The 25,842-nt window shown below is 38.3% G+C and overlaps 1 protein-coding gene across 2 annotated transcripts; it reads right to left on the bottom strand.

Moving 5' to 3' along the window:
• Positions 1-267: 267 nt before the first annotated feature.
• Positions 268-25,773, bottom strand: nagpa (N-acetylglucosamine-1-phosphodiester alpha-N-acetylglucosaminidase). 2 transcript variants are annotated; one of them, XM_031745906.2, is made up of 12 exons: positions 25,581-25,773; positions 21,654-21,859; positions 21,203-21,470; positions 18,911-19,050; positions 16,516-16,624; positions 12,850-12,978; positions 12,471-12,676; positions 10,766-10,813; positions 10,299-10,427; positions 8,825-8,956; positions 5,970-6,051; positions 268-3,088 (listed from the first exon to the last, which is right to left on the bottom strand). In XM_031745906.2, exons 1-12 carry the CDS (start codon positions 25,661-25,663, stop codon positions 2,824-2,826), a joined length of 1,797 nt encoding a protein of 598 aa, XP_031601766.1. In that variant the 5' UTR covers positions 25,664-25,773; the 3' UTR covers positions 268-2,823. The 2 variants fall into 2 exon arrangements, with proteins under 2 accessions (XP_031601766.1, XP_039475626.1); XM_039619692.1 differs by lacking the exon at positions 25,581-25,773 and adding an exon at positions 22,637-22,707.
• Between the last annotated feature and the right edge of the window lie 69 nt (positions 25,774-25,842).

Raw genomic sequence — 25,842 nt, forward strand, 5'->3', positions numbered from 1 at the left:
CTGTAACTGGTCTGCCCTTTGATTGCTTTGTGGACGCTTTTGGACAGTGAGTTTTGAACATAATTAGAACTGCATTTAAGTTTCTTGCAACTGCCTTAGGAAATAATTAATTTGGCAATTAAATAAAGAATCCATAAATATATACAGAGCCCGCAAATGATAAAGTCTCATGTCACTGTTTATTAGGGACTGCTAGAGAAAGAAAATGCCTTCTGGAGCTACAGTACGTTTCCCAGGGATGGAAGAGAAATAATAGATTCTCCCATACAGAGTGAAAAATGTATTTTATTAATAGAAAATCTTAAGTCCAGGATTTAGACCGTCTTACAGAGCAGAAATACAAACGTCCTCAATTCCCTCGTATTTCTGAAATAAAGCCAAATAAAACATGAAGCATTCAAGCAACACACAAAAAGCTGAAGATAGGAAACTCAGAACAAGTTAAAAAACAAATCATCACAAAAAAAATGTAAAAGTGAAAGTAGGACAAAGTTATTTAAAGTGACAAGTGAGCAGCTCATGGTTAAGGTCCGAGGACAACTGTATGCCCCAGTTACCTGCAGGTGAAGGTTCAGCCTGTTTATCTCTGCACAGTTAAAACGTTGTCACTGTGTAGCAGCACTAGAGTTTCCTCATGGAAACACAATGCTGATACAGAACAACGAATAAACAAAGACAGGATAAGGCCAGTCAGTGAAGAGAAAAAAAGACAAGTGCTTCTTAAAAAATAGGTTTAAACAGTTGGCATAATGCATAAAATCACTCCATAAACAGTTAATTAAAACATCAAAATGACCAAGTGCCTTCTCTTTGTGCTGTTTGACAGTTAGTGCAGAATGAAGAAAACAGGAAATATAAGTTTCACAAAACCACTAGCAACAGAAGAAGCTAAGCCTGTTTTCCTGTTGGTTCACCATCTTGATAAACGTTGGGTGGATTCCTCTCAGAATCCCCAGAATCCCACTGACTTTGGTGGTCAGACCTACTTTTCCCAAACAGCCAACAGAAGTCACTTCTGGAGCTAATTCCATGCTAACACAATCTTTATATAACGCAGGACACTAATACAACGATGTTAGCATGCTAACAAGATGATTTTACTTTTTGGCTAATGCTAAACATGCTATCGTATACGAGTGAACCTGCAAACTCCAGTGCTGAACTGAAAACTGCAGTTCCTCCGACGGCCACTTGAGGCTGGCTCCAGAAGACTTTCATGTTAAAATGCCCAATTTTACAACATTATAAGCATTTTTAGCATTGGATCAAATCATCAAACTGGATCTGAACTGAGTACTGTTGGTGCTTTTGTATAACTTCATGCATACTATTGGATAATATGGCCTCTTGTGAGGTAGAGGCTGTCCAAAAAGTTTGCACTTCAGTTTTCATGAGAGAAGTTTTAGTTCGTTAATTAGCACTAATTAGTGGATTTCTGTGTCAATGTATTACAGTTTATGGGTACAGTTTGCTAACCAAGCCTGTGTGCTTACAACTTAGTACCATAACGTCTTGTCTAAATATGATTAGTTCAGATGCCACAAAACCAACAAGTCAGTGGCCAAAATACTACTGCTAAAGCTTGGTAGAATCTAGAGACCAGTTTCTATAGTACCAGCAAAATTAAAACTCCAGATCTTTTTGCTAGCTTACTCAAAAGCTTTAAAACACATCTCACTGTGTTTGCAGCCAGATTTTCTAAAAGGTCAACTCTTTCTGTCATTTATTTTTCCTAACAACTGTAGCAGTCAGTAACTATGGTGGTGTTCCAGTTAGCATACAATATTAGTACGCTACTATGCTAAATCCTAACACACTGACCAGATGACGTTGCTTTTGCATGATGGTGCTGTCTGAGTGCAAGAGCAGCGAGTATAATGGCCCCGACAACTGTGTTAGGTTGAAAGTGAACATAGAAACAAAAGTAAATGATTTCTACTTTGAACAACCAAAACTGAATTGTGATATTTACTTTATTTCGCTTAAAACAGAAATAAATCATCTCATATATACACTCTGGGTGTCCGATTATGCTTATAAATGACATAGTAATAATTTTCTTAATAACATTTAATATAAAATTGGCACCTTTTTACACAGAAATTCAAAGGGATTATTCACATTTATCTCATAGATATTTGACATTCAGACATGGAGCTCAGTGCAAATTGAGTAAACTCTATCATCTTGTTTAAAAATTGTCTGATTGAACCACATTTTGCTTGGAACACCAAACGTTTTCATCTTTGTCTTCTTCCGATTACATTGCAACACGCGGAAAAGTTCATCCTATCAGGAATCAGTATCATAAAATAAGCTCAACAGTCTGGGTGTTCTTTGGTTACATAGCTTCACTGATCTTAAAAATACTGCTGATGCATTCAAATTAAATCTAATTCTAAAGAGTCAGGTATGAAAAAATATCCATCTGTTTTATACTAAGGGGAAAGATAATTCACTGACATTTAAGTGGGATAACCCATTAATGCGATCTTGTAATACAGTTTCCTGATGAGAGTTTAAAGTTCTTCACAAAACCAACTTTTCAAGTTGTGGTTTTGCTGGAGTTTAGCTGGAATGGAGACATTCAGATTGCTGATCAAGTACCATAGCTGTAAACAAAAACCTTAGGCATGTATGTGGGTTAAAGACTGCAATAAAGCTGCTGTGCTTTGTCCTTTAGTTTCGGTTTCATTTTAGCAGGAGTGTTGATAGAAACCTGTCATTGATAAGAAGAGCAAATAAAGCAGAGGATTACCGAGTTCACTGTTGTCTTTTTGTGCAATAACTGTCTTCACTCACTATCCTTGGTCCTCTTGACAGCTACGACTGCCCTGAGTGTGAGGAAGACCAAATTTCATCCTGAGAGTCCGAGTCCTCCAATTGAAAATCTTTCTCAGCTCTCTCATTGTTGTCTGTGGCACATGAAGTGACTCTGTTGATGTTGTTCAGTGGGACGTACGAATAATCCTTGCGCTCGGGAATGTGAGATGCCACTGAAACAGCACGACACGCCTGTATGAGGTGAACCAGCAGGCTGGCTGAGAGGACAGTAGCCAGGGTGAGGGTGATGATCAGCCAAGTTTGCCTGAGGAGTGAAGGAGGTTAGATCATTTCAATGATGAATCCAGAGGCTACATGTATCAGTACAAAGCACTCACTGTCTCACTGTAATGAGAGCAAGCAAGGTTTCCTTACAGTGTGCCTTCATTTTAAAACTGGATTTTACTGAGTGACTGAGTTGTGACTGAGCAGTTGTCACCAGTATTTATATTTGTGCAGTTTCTCCTTCTCCTACGACTTTTAACAGCTTTTCATACAGGAACTGACCCACTTGTGTGGCAGGGATAATAGAAACTTATGGGAAATATGTGCATGTTTTTTTAATATCAAATGTTTTGATTTTACTGTTACTTTCCAAATTTATAGTATTTTATAGTGAACCGCTAACAGTCCTACAGTAGCAAGATTTACAGCTGCAGGGAGATTTAATGCCCAAAGTGACAATGGAAACAATGTAACTGATGGACATCAGTTGGGAAAACATTTACCATATATAAAGAAAATGTTATGGGTATGCTAAAGAGAAAAAGAGCCATTAAAAAAATTATCAATTGGATTATAAGTGTTGGTAAAAACCAAATAAGTTGCTAAAATAGTTGCTTTAGGGTTAAAGTGTATTTTTCCAATGTATCTAATTCCTTAACTAATTTGTTAGCCTTCTGTTTATGTAGAATATGTAGAATGTAAGAATATAGTGTAATACATTTATAATTTCCTGAAGCCCCTACTTATATCTTTATTACTTGTTTTATTCACCCAGGAGTCTAAAAATTTTAGGAACTATCATATATTACAAAATTAGTGCCTATTAAATGTCTGGTGACCAATCAAAACAAAAAACAAATGTCTAACCATTTCAGCTCCAGTGAATTTTACAAAAGAACTACATGTGTCAGTTCTGTGTAAAAGGATTTGTACTTCAATCGCACTACAGCAACATTTTCCTTGCCTGAAGTATTTGTCATGTAAACCTATATGGTAAATTGCCTGTATTTGTATAGCGCTTTACTAGTCCCTGAGGACCCCAAAGCGCTTTACACATTCAGTCATCCACCCATTCACACACTGGTGATGGCAAGCTACATTGTAGCCACAGCCACCCTGGGGCGCACTGACAGAGGCAAGGCTGCCGGACACTGGCGCCACCGGACCCTCTGACCACCACCAGTAGGCAACGGGTGAAGTGTCTTGCCCAAGGACACAACGATCGAGACTGTCAGAGCCGGTTCGAGCTGATTACAAGACGAACTTCCAACTCTTGAGCCTATATATACACAATAAAAAGCCTGTAAGACGGTGGACACCTGTATACCTGGCTAGCTGTCCTTTATAAAAACAAAAAGAAGGGGGGGGGGGGCAGTTAAACTTATGTGGAAACCTGGCTGTAACCTGACTGCAGATGTGCAATGGATGTAAATAAATTGCCATGACAAGTGACTACTAAAGTTAACAGGGTGCAGTGCCTCACTACTCATACATTTAATACACAGAGTCTGCTTTTATTACAGTGGCTTGGCTCACTGGAGTGCAAAAACTCTTTGTGAAAGTAAACTCAGTCCCTTTATTCGCTTAAAACTAACTAACAAATACGCATTTTGTATTTGCACATAAAAGGATTTTATGTGCAAATACAAATACTTTTCCTTGTCTGTTAGTAAGTAGTGAGAGGAAAGAGCAACAAGCTGTGAGAAGAAGTCTGAGACATTTCTCACATGTGGCACACAACATAGTCTGCTAAGGGTTTCTTCTGACCACTAGAAACTTTCTGTCAATACTGAGGCAGTTGCCTGGAGGAAGCTGCGTGCAGGACGACTGCTCACTTGCTTTAAAAAGCTACTTTCAGCTGTCTTCTTATTCGCAAAGAGGTCATCATAGTGTGGAGCTCTGCATGTTTGATTTAGCAGATTTTTACACTATTTGTTAGAGGCAGGTTAAAAACTGGTTAATATTCAATAAGACTGTGTATGACATTTGCATATATTGAATCAGTTTAACTGCCAGACTGAAAAGTTGGTGGTATTATTGTTACCGTGGTCTTGAGTCAGTATCTCCTTCACAAGCTTGTTTGGATGATAAGGGACAGAAACAATTAAAGATAACAGCGCTCCACCTACTTTGTCAAATAAACGCAGCTGATCGATCCCTGCCTGAAATGGGAGTTGGTTTTGGAAAGTTACAAGAAATGAATGATAATTCATGACAAGGGGATTTCAACGCTGACATGCACTTTGACTACTGCTGAATATAACAAATTGGAACGTGTCCAATTTTTTTAACAAATAAGGTTTAAAGGGATTAGTTCTTTTTAAACGTGTCCTTTCCTACATAAGTGACCAAACATTAGGTAGAAACCATAGCAACAACTAACAATCCCTCACTTCCATGTGAAAGGTAATGAGGCCAGTGAATGCATCCCACCCTCAGAGTGTCTTTTACATGCCTTGTTTACATGTAAAAGAGAGCGTGTGGAAGAAAAAGGCATGTGTGGGTCTGAGCTGCTTCAGATGTTTTCTATTATTATTAAACTGAACTACAGTATTAAGAGCAGAGGACAAAACTGGATCATTTATTAACAGGATCTGTAATTTTCTGTATTTTCTGTATACAGGCCGATACCATATATACATGGAACATGGCCAAAGCTTTAGATTTCACAAACAGCTTTTTAAAAACTCTGTTCTGTGTGATGCCAGTGTGAGTGAATAAGAATTCTTGAACCTCATTCCCATTCATATTTCTTCTTATTTAACACATTAATACTACGTTGAGAGCTGAAATCAATGCTAAAAATAGTATCAAAATGGCAAAAATTTTGAGACAGTTTATTGAACAGACCTCAAGATGCACAGCAGGGTGAAAGGTGACAGGGGAGGGTGGGTTAATGTTGTGTGACCTTTGACACTTACTCAGTCAAATAAGGCCGCTCTCTGTGAGCGTCTTCTTCTTGCCTCCAAGATGTAAACATCTTTCTAGCCAGGCAGTGTCCAGCTATGGTGAGGTGAGGAAAAAGAACAAGAGATAAGTAAATGACAGAGGACACTGACTGTGGCTAGTCAGTGTTTTTAATCCCATCCTGTATGAAAAGGTAATTTTCTAACCCAGACTTCAGCCACAATTACACTGGCTGCTCCTCCTGTAATTGAAATCTCCTCCATAGCCAAACCTTGGATTTCAAATTGGTGTTTTTCCAAATAGAGCAGCGTGGCCTACTTTTATATCAGCTCTGTGTGAAATTTGACCTACAGGCTGTCACCATTAAAGGGATACTGGAGTAGTTATTAGCAGTTCAGGTTTCCAGCGCAGTTATAGATATTCAGACTATCACTGATTTAGTTGGAAATGTAAATCAGTAATCAGAAACAAATTCAAGAAATCAAAGATAAATACATATAAGTCACACTAAATTCTGCCAACTTATGACTCTTAAAAAATGATGTCTGAATGAAGTCTCCCACTCCTGTGCAGCTGGGGGGGGGGGGTCTATAGCAGGCCTCATCTCATAAGTTAAGCTTCACTTTCTCCCATGTAGCACACAGCTTTAGATGTGTTGTCACAAGACTGAAAACACTGAGGGATGGATAGTTAGGGCATGCAGTTAGGAAGGTAGGAAGGCCATCTGGTAGATATGAATCGTAGGTTTGTGGTTTGAACTGATACAGCAGTCCGAGATAATTTTTTCTGTTTTTGTTGTTCCTATTAGAAACATAACAGAAGCAATAAAAAACATCAGATAATTGCATAATTTCTCTTATTTTCACAAGTCTACTCATATCATGATGTAGGTAAAATATCAGACCTGTCAGGCCACATAAGCAGTGTTTTAGGTCACAAAAAACTCCTTATAGGGTCAAGATTTTCAGAAACTTGTTCTGCACTGACATCATGTAACATCAAAGGTGTGGGGCTTTATCGCATTTTTATGTGTTGCTTTTGTGCAATGGTGGACGTAGACAAATACTTTTACTGTTAATGATACTATCTGCATTTTTTAAGCAGGCTGACACATGCGCACAAATGCAAATGCAAGACTCGCTTCTTCCTCTATGCACCGTCTTTTGTTTATATAATAACTTCCTGCCCCAGGTGTCTGATTGGCCAGCATTTCTATACAGTTATGGTCATATTACCATCTGTTGCTGCTTTGTTATGCTCTTCACAGCCTTTGACACTGTGTTTTAATATGTTCGTGTGGGTGGAAATATTTTTCAAAATGGTGCTTGAGAGGATAGGCTGAAAAAAAAAAAAAAAGACCCATAAAAAAAAATCCCAAAACAACACCAACGATAATGATAACGTTAAAGGGTATGATATAATATAATATAGCAACATAAGCAAAACCAAACTCAAAATAACTGCAGAGTGGAATTAAAGCTTCTTTCAAATAAACAATGATTGAACATTACTAACTTTTATGAGGATATTCACTGTACTAGTTTTGGCTACATATACCTAATATCTTGAAAACAGATTGTAGAGCAGAAAGACATAACTGTATGAGTTACAGTGTAAAGTTTTGGGAGCTGACATGCAGGTAAGTAACATTTCCAGTCCTCCCAGATGAGCTGATACGGTGCTCCTCTGTTTAGACAGACGGCAACAAAGACAGAGCTGCTTCTACATCTGCTCTCTGCAAATATTGAATCATTTGCTCATGTGAGAATATGCACACTTCAACACAATGATAAACACCATCTCTGCCTTTTCTCCTCAGGCACACACATACTCAAGCTGATTTACATAGTGTCACATTACTTTAGTGTCTCCTCTCACACTGACTGTTTTTCTCACACATATTCTCTCACTTTCTTACACTATGTTTACTGTGTGAGCATCTCATCCTACTTTAAGAAGAAAATGGCATAGAGAATGAATGAATCAATTTCCATTTGTTTGCCACATATATAGGAGAGCTGAAAAATTTGGATTTTATGAATAGCTGTTTGGGACTGACTGCTGGTTAATGTGTAGAAGTGTAGTGCTTATGGGCAGCAGGCAATATCTGCTCAGCTGTTTAACGGGAAAAAAAGAAAGAAGAAAAATGTAAATGAGAAACACCACAGTGGGACTTCAGGTGCACTGAAACACATTTTGAAATGTGATACAGTGAAACAGCAAAGTGTGTTAGACAAAAAGATTTGGTCTCCAACCCTGTGGAACTACATGCTTTAAAAGGTTGCTACTTGCTGTGATTTGGTCAGAAGGCATCTATTAAATAATACTTTAGTTCAAAAGAAAGCGGGCAAAGGAGATGAAACTGAGTTATTTGCATCTGGTTTCACTACAAATTCTCTACAAAAACAACCAGAAATGTTCCCGCTTTCACAACTTGCAACATAATTAATACATCGTATGGTGTAACGAACAGGCTAGGGATGAGGGAAAAGGAAGGAACAGAGATGCTGTGTGTAGATAAAAAATTCAAACCCCTGCAGCTAATCACCAGCTGGTTGAGAGCGTAAGGACAGGGTTTCATTCATCTCTTTACCACTATCATCAACCACCACATGACCCTGTGTGTACAAACAGTATGTGTGCCCATATATGGGTCTGCACAGGAGTTATTGCAGATTTGTAACAACTTTGTGTGCATTCTTTAAATTTCAAGTAGTGTTTTCCACTTGACTTGTAATCTAAAATCTAAATAAATGTATGCACCAAAACCAGCGGTTGTAATTTTTTTTTCCACTCCAGGCTTTAGTTAGCTTTAAAAAAAAAAAAAAAAAAAGTAGTTTGGTTAACTTTGTATAACCTTGGTCTGTACCTGTGTGTAAGGTGTAGTTGGTGCCTCCTGGCAGTGTGGTGTTGCAGCTTCCTGTTTGTGGGTCACATGGACACCGATCCTCACATTGACACTCCTGAGCACAGGACAGACCGTAGAAACCCAGAGGACACACTGAAAGAAAGAGAAAAAAAATCAAGTGAATTTACATTTTTTAATATTTAAATAAAGAACAAACAAATTTAGCAAACTAAATGGTTCATTTGTTGACTGAAATGATCGTCAAATTGATTTTTCTCTGTTTCTGTTCAATCAAGTTTAATCGTCGGATCTTTTAAATAAGTTCTGAAAAGTTTTAATACCCGTTTCATTTTTACAGCCAAAATAAAAGCATGAATGAAAACAAAAAGGTTATTGAGTGACTTCACTCAGACTTTTTTTTGTGATACACCTGTTCAGCTGCTCATTAATACAGCTATATAGTCAGCCAATCACATGGCAGCCTCTCAGTCCATTTTGACGAGCACACATGGTCAGGACAAGCCGCTGAAGTTGAGTATAAAACTGAGTATAAGAGTAGGGAAAAAGCAGTTTGGTGCCACACTGGCAGATTTGCATATTTCAAAAAGTGCAGATCTGCTGGGATTTTCCCACACAAATGTTGGTTGTCTGCTTTACAGAGAACGTTCTGAATATGAGAAAATATCCAGTTAGCAGTGGTTCTCTTTTTGAAAATGCCTTCTTGATGCCAGACATGAGAGGAGAATGGCCAGAGTGCTTTGAGCTGATAAGAAGGCAACAGTAACCCCAATCACCACTTTTTGCAACCAAGGTTTTCAGCAGAGCATGTTTGAATGTTCAAGAAGTCGAACTCTAAAGCAGACGTGCTACGGCAGCAGAAAGCCACATTGGGTGCCATTACTCTGTGGCTACAATTTACACCTTCTCACCAAAATTGGACAACAGAAGATTGGACAAATGCTGCCTGGTCTGATTATTTTTAGTTTTTGCTGTTACATTCGGATGGTAAGGTTGCATTTGAAAGCATGAATCCATCTAGCATTATATCAATGATCTCTGTTTCTGGTGGTGGTATAATGGTGTGAGGAATATTTTCTTGGCACACTTTTGGCCCCTTCGTACCTGACCATGCCTTGAAGACCATAGTGTGATCCACATGTGACACATAATACTAACTTGTATTAAGTGGCGTGTCTTTAGCCGACACAGCAAAGGTCTAGTTAATGATTTCCTTCTACAGCATTAATAAAAATGGATGCAAATCAGGTAGATAGCTTTAGTTTTTGTAATGTCCAGTTCAAACCTTGCTGCCATTACACTAATATTCATGCATACAGTATAAATGCTGGTCTGCAAGTTGCAGTTCAACACATGTGACATAACATACATATAATAGTTCAACACAATAGTGAAGAAAATCCTTTTGTTTCCACTAAAACTCCGAGTGACTTCCAACAGGTCTGGGTGAAGTGACACTTAGCATGCATAGCTCTACCTTGCTCACAGTAGTTGCCATGGAAACCTGGAGGGCAGGTGCAGCGTCCATGGACGGGGTCGCAGGAACCGCCACTAACACAGGAGCAGGTCTGATTGCAGCCGTCACCATAGAAACCAGCGAGGCACTCTGCAAACAGAAAAACAAAACAAAACAACAAAGACATTTCATGTAAGGAGTGTGTTTTATTTTTGTGTCACAGGACAGCAATCAAACAATGTGTGAACAAACATACACATTTAAACAAAATATAACAGAAATGAAAAAAAAACAAACAAACAACATGTAAAGGTGCAGTGGGATGACCAACAGACCCACACGGGTGGGAAAAATGCCATATTTAATCAAACCATAATTGACCTGTAGAGGCTGGTGTTGGTGAAAGTTAATGAGGTTGCGTATGTGTATAGAAGAACAAAAACATGTGTTTGAATTCTTGCGTACGTGTGACTAGATGAGGCTTTTACCTTGGCTGCAGTTCTTTCCTCTCCAACCAGCATCACAGACACAGCCATCTGCAACACAGATGGAACAGACAGAAAGACATGAATCACAGAGGACAAACAATGAGTCAACAATCAGTGGGGAAAACAAGAAGTTTGATCTTTCACTTATAATATCTCCTCTAGGCAGGCTTGATATATAACTGTAAATACTGTGCTGCTCTACGCTTCCACCAATCAAGTCAAACTGCAATTTGTATCCAATTCTGGAGTTTGGAGCATGTCTTTACACATGGAGCTGACACTCATTGTCAGCTAGACCTCACCTCTGTTAACTGGAGTCAGTGTACTTTTTAATTATGTTTGTGAAGTTTGGACTTCAGTTTTGAAATTCTATATTTTATTAGTCTGTTACTTTGCACTACTTAGCTGATATCTATGTCTGCAGATTTCAAAAGTACTGTTTATTGCAGCAGCTTGCCAACCAAGCTTGTTAGTGTTTGCTGGTAACTTAGCACCCAACCCTCTTGTCCATATGTGGACAAGAGGGCCCAAAAATACTCAAATAGCAAAACGGTAAGACTGAGGTATCAAAATGTGAACAACACTTACACCATAGCGGCTACACCTTTTATAGACAATCTATGCTTCTACGTTAAGTCAATTCAAGTTCAGTGTATTTTTATAACACATTTTAAGCAACCTCAGTTGACCAAAGTGCTGTACAAGTTATGCAAAATATACCCTATGTATAATAGTCACAAAATTAACAATTATATCTATACACTACAAATCGAATAAAACAAAGTAATTAAGTAGTTTGCATAATAAAAGCCCGAGTACTTTTGGCTCCTCAACTAGACCCAAAAGCAAACTAGAAATAGTAAGTTTTTAACAGTGTTTTTAAATGATTAAGAGACTGGGCAGCTCTTATGTGAAAAGGTTTGTTGTTGCAAAGATTAGAAACCACCACTCAAAAGGCTGTATCGCCACTAATTTTAAGCCTGGATCTATGGATATCAAAGACCTCAGTGCTCAGCTAGGATTGCAGGGTTTCAAAAGTTCTGTTAGGTAAGGGAGCACCAAACCACTGACACTCTTAAAAACAAGCAATATACTTTTAAACTGGATCCTGAAATTGACTGTAATACGGTGTAAAGAGGTCGGTAGAGGTGTAATGTGTACACCTATCTGTAGGTCCTCTAAAAAGCAATGAAAGGAGATGTTGTTTTTTAAAAATGGACCCCAAGAGAAGCATATAAAAAATGAAAACAATGGGTCCCAATAGAGAACCCTGAAGTATTCCCCAACTAAGTGGGGACACACATAATGAATAATGGTAAATGGTAAATGGCTTGTATTTGTATAGCGCTTTACTTAGTCCCTAAAGACCCCAAAGTGCTTTACACGTTCAGTCATCCACCCATTCACACACTGGTGATGGCAAGCTACATTGTAGCCACAGCCACCCTGGGGCGCACTGACAGAGGGGTGCGCAGGGGAACTCCTATCTGACAAATATGACTGGAACTATTTAAGGGCTGTACTTTTAATACCCAGACATTGCACTAAAAGCTCCAAAACGCAAATTTTAGAGGAACTTAGAGTGTACTGATGTCTAATTCAGTACATCACTGATGACATGTTTACAGGGCTAAAGGTTTAGAATTACTGTATTATAAGTAATCCTGCCATTTTTCTTTATCTTTACCAGCACTTTCATACTTACTGGCAGTACAGATGCCATGGGGTCCGCAAGCTGATGGCTGACACACCAAAGAGTCACAGGCAGCACCCTGCCAACCATCATGACACTGACAGTGTCCATCCACACAGTCACCGTGCTCGCTGCAGTTCGCTGGCTGGCATCTTCTTTTATGGATACACAGGATAGTGGAGACCTTTCGCTCACAGCGCCACATGTTATCTGAAATACTGGGAGGGAAGGAGATGTGTTGAGAGTATGGAAGGGCAGAAAAACGTCTATAAAAAAACAACAATCATTTATTAATTATCTGTTACACCTACATGCACTTTTTAACATTAAATGTTGGAGAATAAAAAAGTAAGTGTAAAGTTTCACAAGTGTGAAGGGACAACTCACTCACCAATGATCAGATGGATAGCTGGCCAAAACGCCATTATTCACATAGGTGGCAGACCCGCCTCCATCCAGATTAATGGCATTGATCACTCCATGCTCCTTCAGGAAATCAGCCATCTCCCAAAGATTCAAACTGTGTTCAAAAAAAGCAGCATTGAAAAAACTGAAGACAAACATTGTGTCCATAAAAATGTTGAGGACTTTAGTCATACTGGCAGCATGTCAGAATCAGTGTCTGCCAAACAGCCTGGTGCATCTGTTACTGTTCTGTCTGTCTACATTTTTTTTGGTTCTGTGTTTTGTGTTTGTAATGATGTATCTACCATGTTTCTCTCACAAAATCGTGTGCATGAGTCATTCAACTTTGTGTATTGTATGGAAACAAACAGGCATGGGTGTTGCAAATTAGCTTGGGCTATAAATTCTTTGGTATATGCTGCTGTACACTGCATACATATCCCCACATACAAAAACAATAAAACAAAACAGATATCCATTTACAAGAACATCTCAAATGACTGTATACAAACATTATAGTCCTTGGAAGGTGAATCCTACTGACAAACAGGTAAGTTTCACGTGACAAAAAGATCATTTTTGGAGCAGATGCAAGGTAGTGCTGACATTTTGCGAAAATCTCCCACAGATCACCTCTCATGGTTGCAGGCAATGTGGGCAAGTGGTGAACTTTGGTCAAAGATCATATGTTTCAGACAGTAGAAATTACTTGATCTAAAAGCTTAGTCTCCAATTTGTCTTTTGCAAACAGTGTTTTTGATCTTGAATCTGTATGATGTCAACAAGGGGGGGATATACTTAATATGGTCACCTCAGGTACACAGTGTGTGTGTCCACAGAAGCCCCCCCCTCTGTCATTTAAATGTTTTTTGAGAGGCAGTCATGTACAAGACAGCTGGTCCAAATACAGAGTGTCCTTTAAGGGAGAGGAGCTATCATGGTTTGCCTCAGACAGAAGATGAACTGGGGGCCTGCACCAAAGTCCATTTTTTTCCACTGTGAATCATGCAAGCAACTCTAGTAGAGTCACAGGTTGCCACAGGTCTTCATGTGTCACTTTCCTGCTAAACTTAAAAAGAGTGAGTCTTTTCTCAAGGATTCAAGGGTAGAGAGGAAAAGAAAGATGTAGGATACTGTAGATGACATAACTTTAAAGTTGAAACTGTGACAACAGATGACAAAACCTCATCTCAGCAGTCTGGTTTGACTTTTGTTTTGTTAATCTAAATTGAAAGAAACAACCATTAAGCTCTGCAAATAATTAAGATTATGCAGATTAAGATAAGAATGATGAGTTAATCTCTTTAGTCCCTGAAGAGAAATGTGTTTTTGATCACGAGAGCATGCAGACCTGCTTGTGTCAGAATTAATACCGGTACAAGAAGAACAAACACCAAAATATATTGTTTTTCATGTACTCAGTATGATTTACCATCATCGTGGTGTCAATAATATCAGAAATAAAGCATATACAAAACACAAAATCTTCAAAAGGCAATGAGTCAAAAACACTGGAGTCAAATCTTTTCTTGTTGTTGGCAATCAAGGACTTTACTTTATGTTTGGGTTTGTCTGGCCAAATTTCTAAAACACACACCTGATTATTTTACCAATCACATGTAGAGATTAGGCTGAAAGATCCTAAAAATGGCCATTGTATTGTGGATAAGTGGTTCTTCTCAGTTAAGATGTCTCACAATTCAATGCTAATCAATGCTTCACATAATGAACTCAGAATGATTAATTAATGATGAAAATAATCATAGAATAATTGTCTGACTGGCTGATCATCTATGGCACCCTCCACTAGAGTTAGTTGAGAATTTCAAAGAACTAGCATGTTGTTCATGGAAACCAGAGGTCAGTTTCTGAAGTCACAGCTTCCTTTGACCTGACTTTTACATGTTTTATTGAGTGGGAGGTGGCCCTATATTGAGCAGAGATATACAGAGGGCAGCAGACATGTTCAGACATGTCGGATTGTTGTGCTTTTCAAACCCCGATCATAAACACAATAGAATATCTGGAGTCGGTGCAGGTCTGCGGGGTCACAGCACTAAAGGTGGAGGGAAAATTAGATCAATACAATTGATTGGTGGAGTATCTAAGAGGGCTGAGCTAATATAAGCCTGATAGTGTTATCGGATCTCTGTTTACCAGAACCCCTGTTTACTACATTCACTGTCAGCTTGTTTTTATTTTCCAGCCTCAAAATGACCTCGACCTGCATTAGTCCATCGTCTTGTTGTTCAATGCTGTCCTGAGATGTTGTTATTGATTAAACTAATCTATAATTAACAGCTATATTTTGAAAGAACCTTATATATATTTTTTGCATCTTGTGAACATATCATTTCTCTGCAGAGTTTGTGGACACATTTTTACTGTTGCTGCTTTTAAAAAAAGATGTTTTGTTGTCAAAACAAACCTACAAGACAGGAAACAAGCAGGTCGAATAAGCTGTGTGTGTTCATGTGTGTTTTGTGTGTTTACGCTTGAGCTTTTCCACCAAAATACCTCTGGGGGTTTTGTGTGGGCTATGAGTTCAGGAGCCGTCCCTGAGGGTCTTCTTTCTTTTTGTTTTTTTCCTGGGGGAGGCAAAAGCAGATCTAATCCTTTGTAGGCTCTGGAAACTGCTGCTCAGTGCTAACTTAGCTGTTTCTGCTCAAAGCTGATTGGCCATTTCAGCCCCTTTTGTCCTTGACGGCCAGAAGTCATCACCTCTTCAACCCCACCATTAACAGTGTGAAGTTATATTGACTGACAACAAAACAATAATGCAGCAACCTTGCCTACATTTATAAAACCTGGTGCTGTACCCTGGTGTTATGACAATAATTCCCTCCATTGTTCTCATTGTTTTTATGGTTTAAAAAAAGAAAGTCATCAGAAAATAAAAACTGATTAGTAGGATGTTGCTGCAAAATATTTGCAATACCTTACAGTCAAACCAGTACCTGTTGTGAAAGGTTTGAGAGGGTCTTAGGGCTGCTCACTGAGCCCAGATCAGCCAAAATGTCTCTGTTAGATGGTCGTTAAGTAATTTGTCTTGCTTATTCTCTGATATTTCCTGATCTCAACAAGGAAGCTGCCAGTGTTCGGCTGTATTTTATCTGGGCAAAGTCCTTTTGCAGATGCTTGTGTCACAAGATCAACAAAAGATAAACACTGATGGATTAAGTTCAGTGTTGGTATAAAACAAATTTTAAAAAGTCACGTTTTTCAAGGTTTTAAACATCTTTAGAAAACCAGCAGGTGAAAATATGCAAACAGTCAATGTGTCATTTTCATGGTCATGTCAAGTCTTTCAATGAGCTGAAGTAAACAGGAGACATTCCAACGTACATGGAGGTTGTTTTTCTCTTCATTGTGTGTGAAATCAGTTCCTGGATATTAAATTCCCACTTGGCACATCTTGTGTTGACTCAAACACCAGTGAATAACTTCAAGCTAACAGGATAAATTGACTCTTTTCTTACATTTACACCCGTGTTTGCTGTTTCTTTTCTAATGGTTGGAGAGTAGATAGTTCCCCACTCACTGTGGTAAATTTAAAAACAAATTGTTTCAATTTCATCACTACTTCTTGCTTCACAGTTTTTAAAAAGAAAACAGCATTGTAAACATTGTTTATCTCCTTTCCTTTTCTTACCCTCTTGCGTTTGTCTGTCCATCAAAATGAAACAGGATTAACCTTCCCTGTTCATCGTGGCCCACTGCCGTCCTGGCTGAAACTACATCCACAAAAGTGCGGAAACCCCCTGTGAAAATATGAGAAAATGCTTTTTTAAATTATGATGTACCATTAACAGTTCAATAAAACCTGTTAAATCAAACTGTCTTGGATTTATCCCACCATAGAACTCAGGATCTACAGAAATGTGCACATCAGTATGAATCAGTTATTCCAGATTAGGAGTTTTGAGATTAATTAACTCAATACTTTGTCTATTTTATGCTGACCTCACATTTGGGAATTTAATGTCCTTTTCCAAACCATGCCTTTACATCCAAATGATGCATTACAAAGACATGACTGAATAATGCCTCAGGGCTGCTATTTTAAGCTAATGGCTGATTCAGACTTCTGTAGTGAACATTTGTAGAGCCTGCGATGTAACATGTAAGTCACCGACGTTGTTGCTGGCATTTATGTTTGTGCTTGGTGCATTATGTGTCAATTACCTTGTGGTCATGTCCCTGTGTTTTATATTCAAAGCCAGAAGATAGAAACAAATAAAATACTGGGACTCTATTCTCTCCTGGGTCCCTACTCTTTGTTGTTTTTGGGAGCCAATTTATTTTTCCCTCAAGTTCTACCACTTCTTTGTACACCCCTCACATCCATATTAATGGTTTCATCAATGTACTTCGAGGTATTTGCTGACATTTGTGAGTCCTTATGTCGAGGCTAACATTAATATTCCTTATAGTGAGGTGATGATTGTTATTCTCTCACTGATAAATTCAAACACTGCAGTGAAAAAGTAGCCAGAAATGTGTCAAGTTATTGTGTAGTTTATGTCATAGGGTTTCCACTGAAGCATACATCCCCAGTAAGAAGACCAAACATTTACCTGAATAAATGAAGAAAAAGCAATTACCTTTATTAGAATGACCCATAAAATTAGATGAAATATTGTGTCTTTGCTCCAAAACAAGGTTTGAAATCACTTTTTGTTTCAGTATGGTTTGATTTAAGGGTCAATCCAGGGTGCCAACACAATCTGCTTACCCCACTGTTACTGCTACTGTTGTGGTACTCATGTTGTGGATGCAGCAGGTGACTGGCTGTTTGGGGTGGCGGGCAGGAAACCCCCCACTGTAAAATTCTCCTATAGATTTCTATAATTCTGTGACACAACCATTTCAGATTTAAATACTGTGATCAGCTGTTGGCTACAGGAACAAGGCAGCAGCTATCGAGACAATAAGGTCCTGACCTTTGAATTTTTTTCTGGGAGCCAGGTGCTCCAACACTTCACGAAATTAAGGTTGCTGTAAGTGTTCCCTATATACAACTAAATTAAGGCAAGCTACATGACATTGATGAGTTAATGTGGTTTTTGGCCATTATATTTAGTCATTACTAATATCTATCAGGCACTACTGAGAACTAGTACCTATTACAGCTAGCTGCTACACAGAGACATATAGTAGTGTACTGGCTGTTAATGGGAAACACATGAAAGCCTGCACCAGGTCTCTTGCACTGCTCTATATTTTTCCATGTTATAAATTCAGCCTTGGAAAAATTTATGGGTTGATAGATAAGGCTAAATAAGACAACATAAAAAATACTTTAATAACGACTATAGTGGCTTAGGATTAGTTTATTCTTTGTGTAAGACAAATGACTCTAGACGTGTTATGTTTATCATCTGGCGCCATGCCACATCCCCCGTGTTAGTTCAGAGCTAGATTTAGAACACCTGGGTCTACATACATGATAACAGCGGTTAATTTAAGTGAAGTCAGAGAGTGTAAGCACAGACAATATAAAAGAATTAGCTGTCTATAAATGTAAAGACATCCTGGGCATTATGAACAGGCCTCTGGGTTATGTCAGTACTGAAGTACTCTAGCAGGTTTTACTTAGTTACTGAAGCTAATCGAATAAGCCCCAGACAATTCCGAGGTCAGAGAAAATGATGCTGGACAAGCAGAGAGTAATCTAAAAAAAATTGACAGGCGTTACTGACAAGCTGGATCCTTTTATGCAACAGTTTAACGTAACCAAAAATCTGGGTTAGGACGGTCATAATATCAAATTTTCACTATTCAAATATCGTGGAACAAGACTTAATTTTACAGATAATATTGCAATATCTATATAAGATTTTTTAAAAATTCTACCAGTCAGAATCAACCTTTACTTGTATTTGCTTAACTTCAGTTAATGACTAGTCACCATCAATATCAGTATACTGTGACAAGATTTAGAAATATCTCTATTTCTCAAATCCTAAAATCTTACGATCGAAAACCTTTACACATACATGTGGTCAAAGAAATGAATCCAGCTGGATGTGGATCTGCATCATTACCTGTTTCCTGTGTCTTGTCGCACTCGGCCTCAATGCTCTCATTGATGTAAATCTCGCCGTTTCTCAGTAACCACACCACCCCGCTGACTAATTGGACAAACGGATTGGACTGATCCAAAACGTCATCCTGAGATAGATACCTGGATGGGGAGAAAGGAATTCAGCTGTCTAAATATAATACTACTGTAGTACATATTATAATTTCATGTTTCTATATTTGATATTTGTGGTGATAAATAATGCTGGTAGGTAATCCTCTACTTTGGTCCAGGCTGAAATGTCTGATATCAATTTGCGCAGTTTATTATGCATCCTAGAGAAAATAAAGAATATTTTTTTACTTTTGTGTTACGACTACTAACAAATCCTCTTATTTACCGCTTTAGGTTCAGGCAGCTTTATTAACTTTAACAGCATTTCTGTTAACTTAGAGGGATAATGTTAAAACAGCATAGCACGGTGTTTCCCACATTTGTACTAGCTGTAGCTGTTTGATGCATCTCTTAAAAAAACAACAAAAAAAACCCCACACACAGATATCAACACTTCAGTTATCTAACAGCCTATTAGTCATATCAAACAGCAAACAGCTGTTTGGACTCTGGACTTGATTTAGTTTAGTAGACCAAGGCTACTGAACTTTTGGACATTGTGTCTACAAAGAAAAACTGAGCTCAGTTCCATCTGGAGGTGTAAACAGCCCAACAGTCACTTCAAACTAGGACCCAAAACTGTCATTTTGTGGGCTTCCTATTTTAAATCAGAGGTAGGTTTATTATGAGCTCGACTGACAGGTCATGGATGGCACAGAGGGCCCAAGCAGGACTGTGAGCAGGTTATTTTTTTACTGAGGTCCACTCGCTCTCTGGGAGTGTGACCTACAACACAAACCACATCATGTTGCATCATGTGCATTTCTGACCTCAGTTATCAAACAAACAAGTTACATAGAGTACTTCATGGTTTAAAGATAGACGGTGAACAGATGGGTGTTTGTTTTTGTTCATCGAGGAAAATGTGGTGGCTTCACATATGAGTGTTATTTAACTTCTAGTTCAATTTTAATGTGAATCTCTTTAAAGAATTAATGTAAAGATATGCAGTTTTCTTTTTCTACAACAATCTGACGATAGTTTAATGTATTTCCACTGATTTAACAAGCCACAGTGATAAACACTAGTTGGATCAGTGAGTGATTCAGACATGAGCTCATCATCTTTTGTTTTTCACATTAAAAAAAGAGCAGAACTTATAAGCTTATGAACAGCTTATAAGCTTATAAACAGGAAGTCACTGTAAGTCACAAATGTGCTTTACTTGGGACAAAACCTGAAAAGAGGCCAGTATCAGAGGAAGAGGTGAGCAGATATTTTAGCACCATGATGTCAGGTACAGATAAGAACAAAGAGGGAATGGAAAGAGGTTTGTTTTTATTCACAGTGTGGTTTCTGGCTGCTTGAAAACACTGATGATACAAACCGTGAAAGTGGGCTGTACCTTGTAAAAATAAATGCTGGCTTGTATGTTGAATATTGTAATCTGAGAGCTCAATGTAGTTTGCCAGCAGTAATTCTACAATTATTGGTAACTTCACAGCGTGTCTTCTGTCCTGTCTCCCTCCCTTCACCCCCCCTAACTGGTTGCAGCAGATGGCTGCCCCTCCCTGAGCCTGGTTCTGACAGACATTTCTTCCAGGTAAAAGGGAGTTCTTCATTCCCACTGTTCCAAAGTGCTTGCTCATACCAGGATGTTTGATTGTTGGGGTTTTCTCTGTATTATTGTAGCGTCTATGCCTTTAAATATACAGCACCATGAGCTGAGTGTTGCTGTGATTTGGTGCTATATATAAAATTGGATTGACACGAACATTTGTGTTACTTTTATTCTGCTTCTTTTCTTTTTCCTTTGTTTTAGGATTTTTATCTTTTTAGGAAAATATCCAACAGTCAGCCATATAAAGCACAGATGCTTGAGAGAAACGGTACTTGAGACACACTTGACAGAGGAGAAAACGTGCTGTCTGGAAAATACAAACACACCGACATGTATGATCACACTTCTTAAAAGGTTTGACTTTTTTGCCTGCTTGCTGACTGTGTGTAATATGTTGTTTAAATGGTGTTTAAAACTGCATATAAAAGATTACCTCACCTTGGATCGTGTCTGGTCACGCAGATATCTTTGAGTATTTGGATGAACTCACCTTTTGTCTTTGGGGCTATGATCTAATGTTGAATCAACAATCACTGTCATAAATTTCTCTGTTTTACATTTTCAAGCTGCATTTCTTACCCAAACACTAGGCTGCCGTCTTTTCTGATTCCAAACTGGGCATTTTGCAGTCCCCCGCTGTCCAGTACCACCCTGACGTTGCTCACCACGTTTCCTAGACAATGCCCTGTTGATGTATTGAAGAAACCAGCATTTTGCGCATATAGGCACTCAGCCTCTTCAGCCGTCTCTCGTACTGTTGTCCTCACTTTCATTTCGCAGCCGCCTGGCCCCCCTGGCTCCAACACGGACACCGTCCTCAGGGGGTCGTTGACCACTGTCATGTGTCCTGGTAAGAAAGCCGCAGCAGGATGAGGTGAAATTGAATCTTCAGTGATATATAATAAAGGATTCTTGCCAACACTTTTACATGAAGGTGGGAGAGTAAAGAAATAAAAAGAGGGATCAATAAATCAAACACCAGAGATGGATATTTTTTTTTGTTCCTTTAACTTATGATGTCATCACTAACCATAAACAATTCTGGAGCTCCCAGGGATATTCGACACAAACAACTTGGTCTCAGCAACCGGCTGCCCACTGCGGTTACTGGAGGGCCAGCTCTCATAGGTGGTGTTGCCATGAATAATGGGTTGACAATCCCTGACGTAGCGATGAGAGTGGGAGGGGCCGTGGCCTTGTGAGTAGGGCAGCAGGATGTCATCGTCCATAGACTCTCTGCAAGGAGAGAAGAGTTGTTGGTCTCAATTGAAAGTGACAAAAGTCAATTAGAAAGTGCCACCTGTGGCAGGTGTTGCATGCAAAAACATTTTATGTGTGTGTGGGTGTGCCTTTGGTTCCAAGTTGCACCCAAGTGTTTGTATATTAGAACACAAATATACCTGCCCATGTTAACTTAACTCTACCTATAGACAGACAAAAGAAACACCCTGTCTCTACACAAAGGCCAATGTAGAAATAACATTTCTCGAGTGAACTTAGTAGATAGTTGGACAATGTTCCATCACAATTCTTTCAAGACTGTCTGGAGACTGAAAAAGGTTTTACTGGGGAAAAAAGCCAGAGAAATGAACTGACCTGTTAATCACTTCATTGATCTAAACACATAACTGAATCTTTGTGTAAGTTTTTGTGCAGAAATGCCAAACATTCTCTAGTTCCAGCTTCTCACAACAAAGCTCTGCTGCTTTTCTTTGTCATATACTGCTAAACTATCACATATCATGTGATTCTGGACAGTTTTTTGATCAATGCCAGTAATTTGAATATTAATATGGGTTCTTTGAGATTACAAGGGGCTCCATGCTTTTATAATCAAAACAATAACAATAATAAAAAAATAAAATTATTGAAATCATTAGTTGTAGCTAACAAATATGTGTTAAAAACAGACACCTCGACTAATATTAGATGCTGCAGTTTCACTAGGAAAATAAAAGCAACAAAAATAACAAATCCTGATATCCATTGCACCAACATGTAATGTCAACAAACCCTTTAGTAGCTCAGTGTGTCCCATTGGCTCTCTGTGAGGAAGAAAAACATTCCCACATCTCCAAAAATAAGAGCTACAAAAACCCCTTCCCCTTAGGGACGCTGTGGAAATAAAAATGCATTTGCGTGTTAATCTTTAAACAAATAAATCATGTGAGGACATATTTTAATGGAGCATATTTCATCACAGCCTTAGCTGGTCAAATCACAGTTTCATCACATGAAGGAATGTGTTTTCAAAAGTGCTGAGTTGTGGTTTCTGCTCAGGGTCATGCAAAAATAGCCCATGTGCAGCCTGTTTTTTTTCTCCTAAATCTTCAAAGTTCCCATCATTATTTGAATGTTAAACTCTTACTTCTTAATTTGGTTTCTTAGAATTCTTATATTCTGAAGTATATATACAAAACAAATAACTTGAGTGTATGCCCACTGCCCAGTAAGAATATTTTGGTTCTTTTAACTATATTTTTTTTATTCAGGGTTCAATGAAACCAATAGCCTGATGGCCCAGAGCCAATAAAAACTATGTCACTGGCCAGCTGGCAGTTTTTCCACCATTTGAGTTTGCATGTGAAGCAACCTGGCTGAAATGAACCCTCATTACTGAGAACTTTTGCTGTGGTCAGTATTTTTTCACTAAAAGGGCCATAAATGTTCTTTCTCAAACCACCTGTTTGGACCTCCTAACATCTACCACTAGTTTCTTCATTAAGGTGTATTTTATAGTGTCAATGCAAAATAACATCAAGGTGTTTTATACTGTAAGGTAAAGATCCTACAGTATTCAGGAGAAAACCCTAACATTCAAGCGACCACCCATAAGCCAGCATTTTGTGATCATGGAAAGGAAAAACCCCACGATCACTTGGGGAAGAGAAGAGAAAAAAGCGAGGCCAACCTAGAATTTATTAACTAGATTTCAGCTTAACACTGAGACAGGATGTTTCTAATTTTAGAGATATTGCTTACATGAAAAAGGAAGACCTACATATTTGTTTAATGTGAGCACTGAAGGAGATATCCTGGCAATAAGATTTCTCACGGTGTTGCTAGGTGAGTAACTGGTTAATTACATCAGTTTTCTCTGAATTTAGGAGAAGAAAATTACAGGACATCCAGGCGTTTATGTATTTAAGACATGCCTGTAGCTTAAATGTGTTATCTGGCTTCATGGATAAATATAGCTGGGTATCAACTGCATAGCAAAGATTATGTATGCAGTATTACAAGCATGTATGGATGGTACTGCAGATAGATATGTTTCAAACCATTCCAGTGCAGTTTCTTTAATACCAGCAGTATGTTCTAATCTCTGTAGTAAAACATTGTGGTCAGTGGTATTGGATGCTACAGTGGGCAAGCATAGAGATGAGTCCACTGTCAGAGGCATAGGAAAATAATTTGTAACCTCCACTAGTGCTGTTCCTGTGCTGCATTTAACTGAAACTCCAATAATATTATTTAACTATTTCTTGCAGATATCTTTAATAATAACAGTGTATTCATGATACCAGTTGAGCTGTGCTAAGTATGTCTAGAACTACTGGAATTTATTGTATAACCATGTATAACCACTGCAACCACTAAACACAGTCCTTACCTCTTAATCATCAATATTAATTAAACATTAACATACAGAATATAAAACTTGCTTATTGCAAATCAGTATGTGCATTCAAAGCAAAGGTGGTTCCATTTCAGGGAGTGTTTAATCTCAGCTGTTCTCAGTTAGTTTAATCTCATTACGTGCAGAGTAATGGCTTATATTTTGTTTGCATATTTTCTTACATTGTAAGTTCTTGTGCTTTGCACCTGTAAGCACAGAAAGACTCGTAATGTACTTGAATTTATATTGTACTTTTGTAGTCTAACTGACCACTCAAAGATCTTCTAACAACAGGTCACACTTTTAACTATACATTTATATAACACTTTAATATATACATCAGACATACATGTATTTAGACAGTGGAAAGAAGCCAGGCTACCAAGAGGAAGCTTAGTACCTGTCAAGGTTTTTCCTTGTAATTGCTGTCCCATAAAAAATACCCATACATGATTGGTGGATCTAAAAACCATCTGAATAGATATGGGTCAAACTGACCCACATTTATTCAAAGAGAGTGGTGAGCCTCTGTGTACAAAAATTTGTAGCAACTGTACAATAGTATAAAACCTTAAATTATTATAATTTTTGTGTATTTTGGTTAATTTTAGGAGAAGTCATAACGTTTCTGGCTAAAAGAATGACATTTGGGCTATACTTGCTACTGTCAAATATCAAAACTGATCCAATTTAAGTTTCAAGTCTATAATACATCAGCGCCATCTTGTGGTCAATAAATCCAACTGCGTCAACATTTTCTGCAACCGTCAACTTCCGTTTTAAATGAAACCAAAAACGTGACGGTTCATCTTGTGACTAAAAGTTTGGTTTAAATAGATATTATGTATTGCTGCAATCAGAAAAACACGGGAAAAGTTAAGCGTAATGAACACTGTTAGTTAGTGTGAAGACATTCAATCGAGCCAACCACAAATAAGTTACACATGTTTGTTAATGCTGTTATTATTTATTATTAGGTGTATTTAAATAAGCACATTAAATTACGTACTGTACTTGCGGTTAATAGTGAAAAACCGCAAGAGTGAATAGTGAACTCTGGACTCTTCTGATAAGACTTTAAACATTGGACACTGTTGCCCAACAGCTGGCAAGTGACTTTACTTCAGTTTGTATGCTGACGTGTAGGCAATTAAACACTGTACATTAAGTCAACTTCATCCCGAAATATCGTCAACCACCTAACTCAAGTGATTTTTTTTAACCATGAAAAGAAAATAAAGAAAACACGTTTCTTTTAATCTTTATTCTTGGCTAACCACAGTTAGTTAGCAGTTGGCTATATATAACGGTTAGCTCAACCAGGAAGCAGCGCCTTACCGGGTATTTGTGGTCTGGGACAGCCGGACACAGAGCCACAACAGCAGCCAAACACACGTACATTTCACCGACTCTGTTGCCATATGAAGAGGAAAATTAGCCTGTCAAACTCCTGTATCCTCCTGTTGGATCCCACATCCTTATCAAAGCCAGCAGAAAACACACGGCAAACCCCTCTTCCTGCTAAATGTCAAAATAAAGGTTGCTATGTGGCACATCATTGTCAGAAGAATAGATATGCAAGTTATTTCAGGTCTGTTTT

This window comes from Oreochromis aureus, linkage group 11 (assembly GCF_013358895.1).
Source record: "Oreochromis aureus strain Israel breed Guangdong linkage group 11, ZZ_aureus, whole genome shotgun sequence".
Classification (NCBI taxonomy): Eukaryota; Metazoa; Chordata; class Actinopteri; order Cichliformes; family Cichlidae; genus Oreochromis; species Oreochromis aureus.

What these genes read in the sequence shown, in the direction of transcription:
- nagpa (XM_031745906.2), bottom strand. Translation starts at nt 25,663, where the DNA reads ATGGCAACAGAGTCGGTGAAATGTACGTGTGTTTGGCTGCTGTTGTGG. An exon ending in CGACAAGACACAGGAAACAG is followed by an intron (nt 16,625 to 18,910) that starts GTAATGATGCAG and finishes ATATTTTCACAG; the next exon opens with GGGGTTTCCGCACTTTTGTG. An exon ending in GAGCGGCCTTATTTGACTGA is followed by an intron (nt 3,089 to 5,969) that starts GTAAGTGTCAAA and finishes TTCACTCCTCAG; the next exon opens with GCAAACTTGGCTGATCATCA.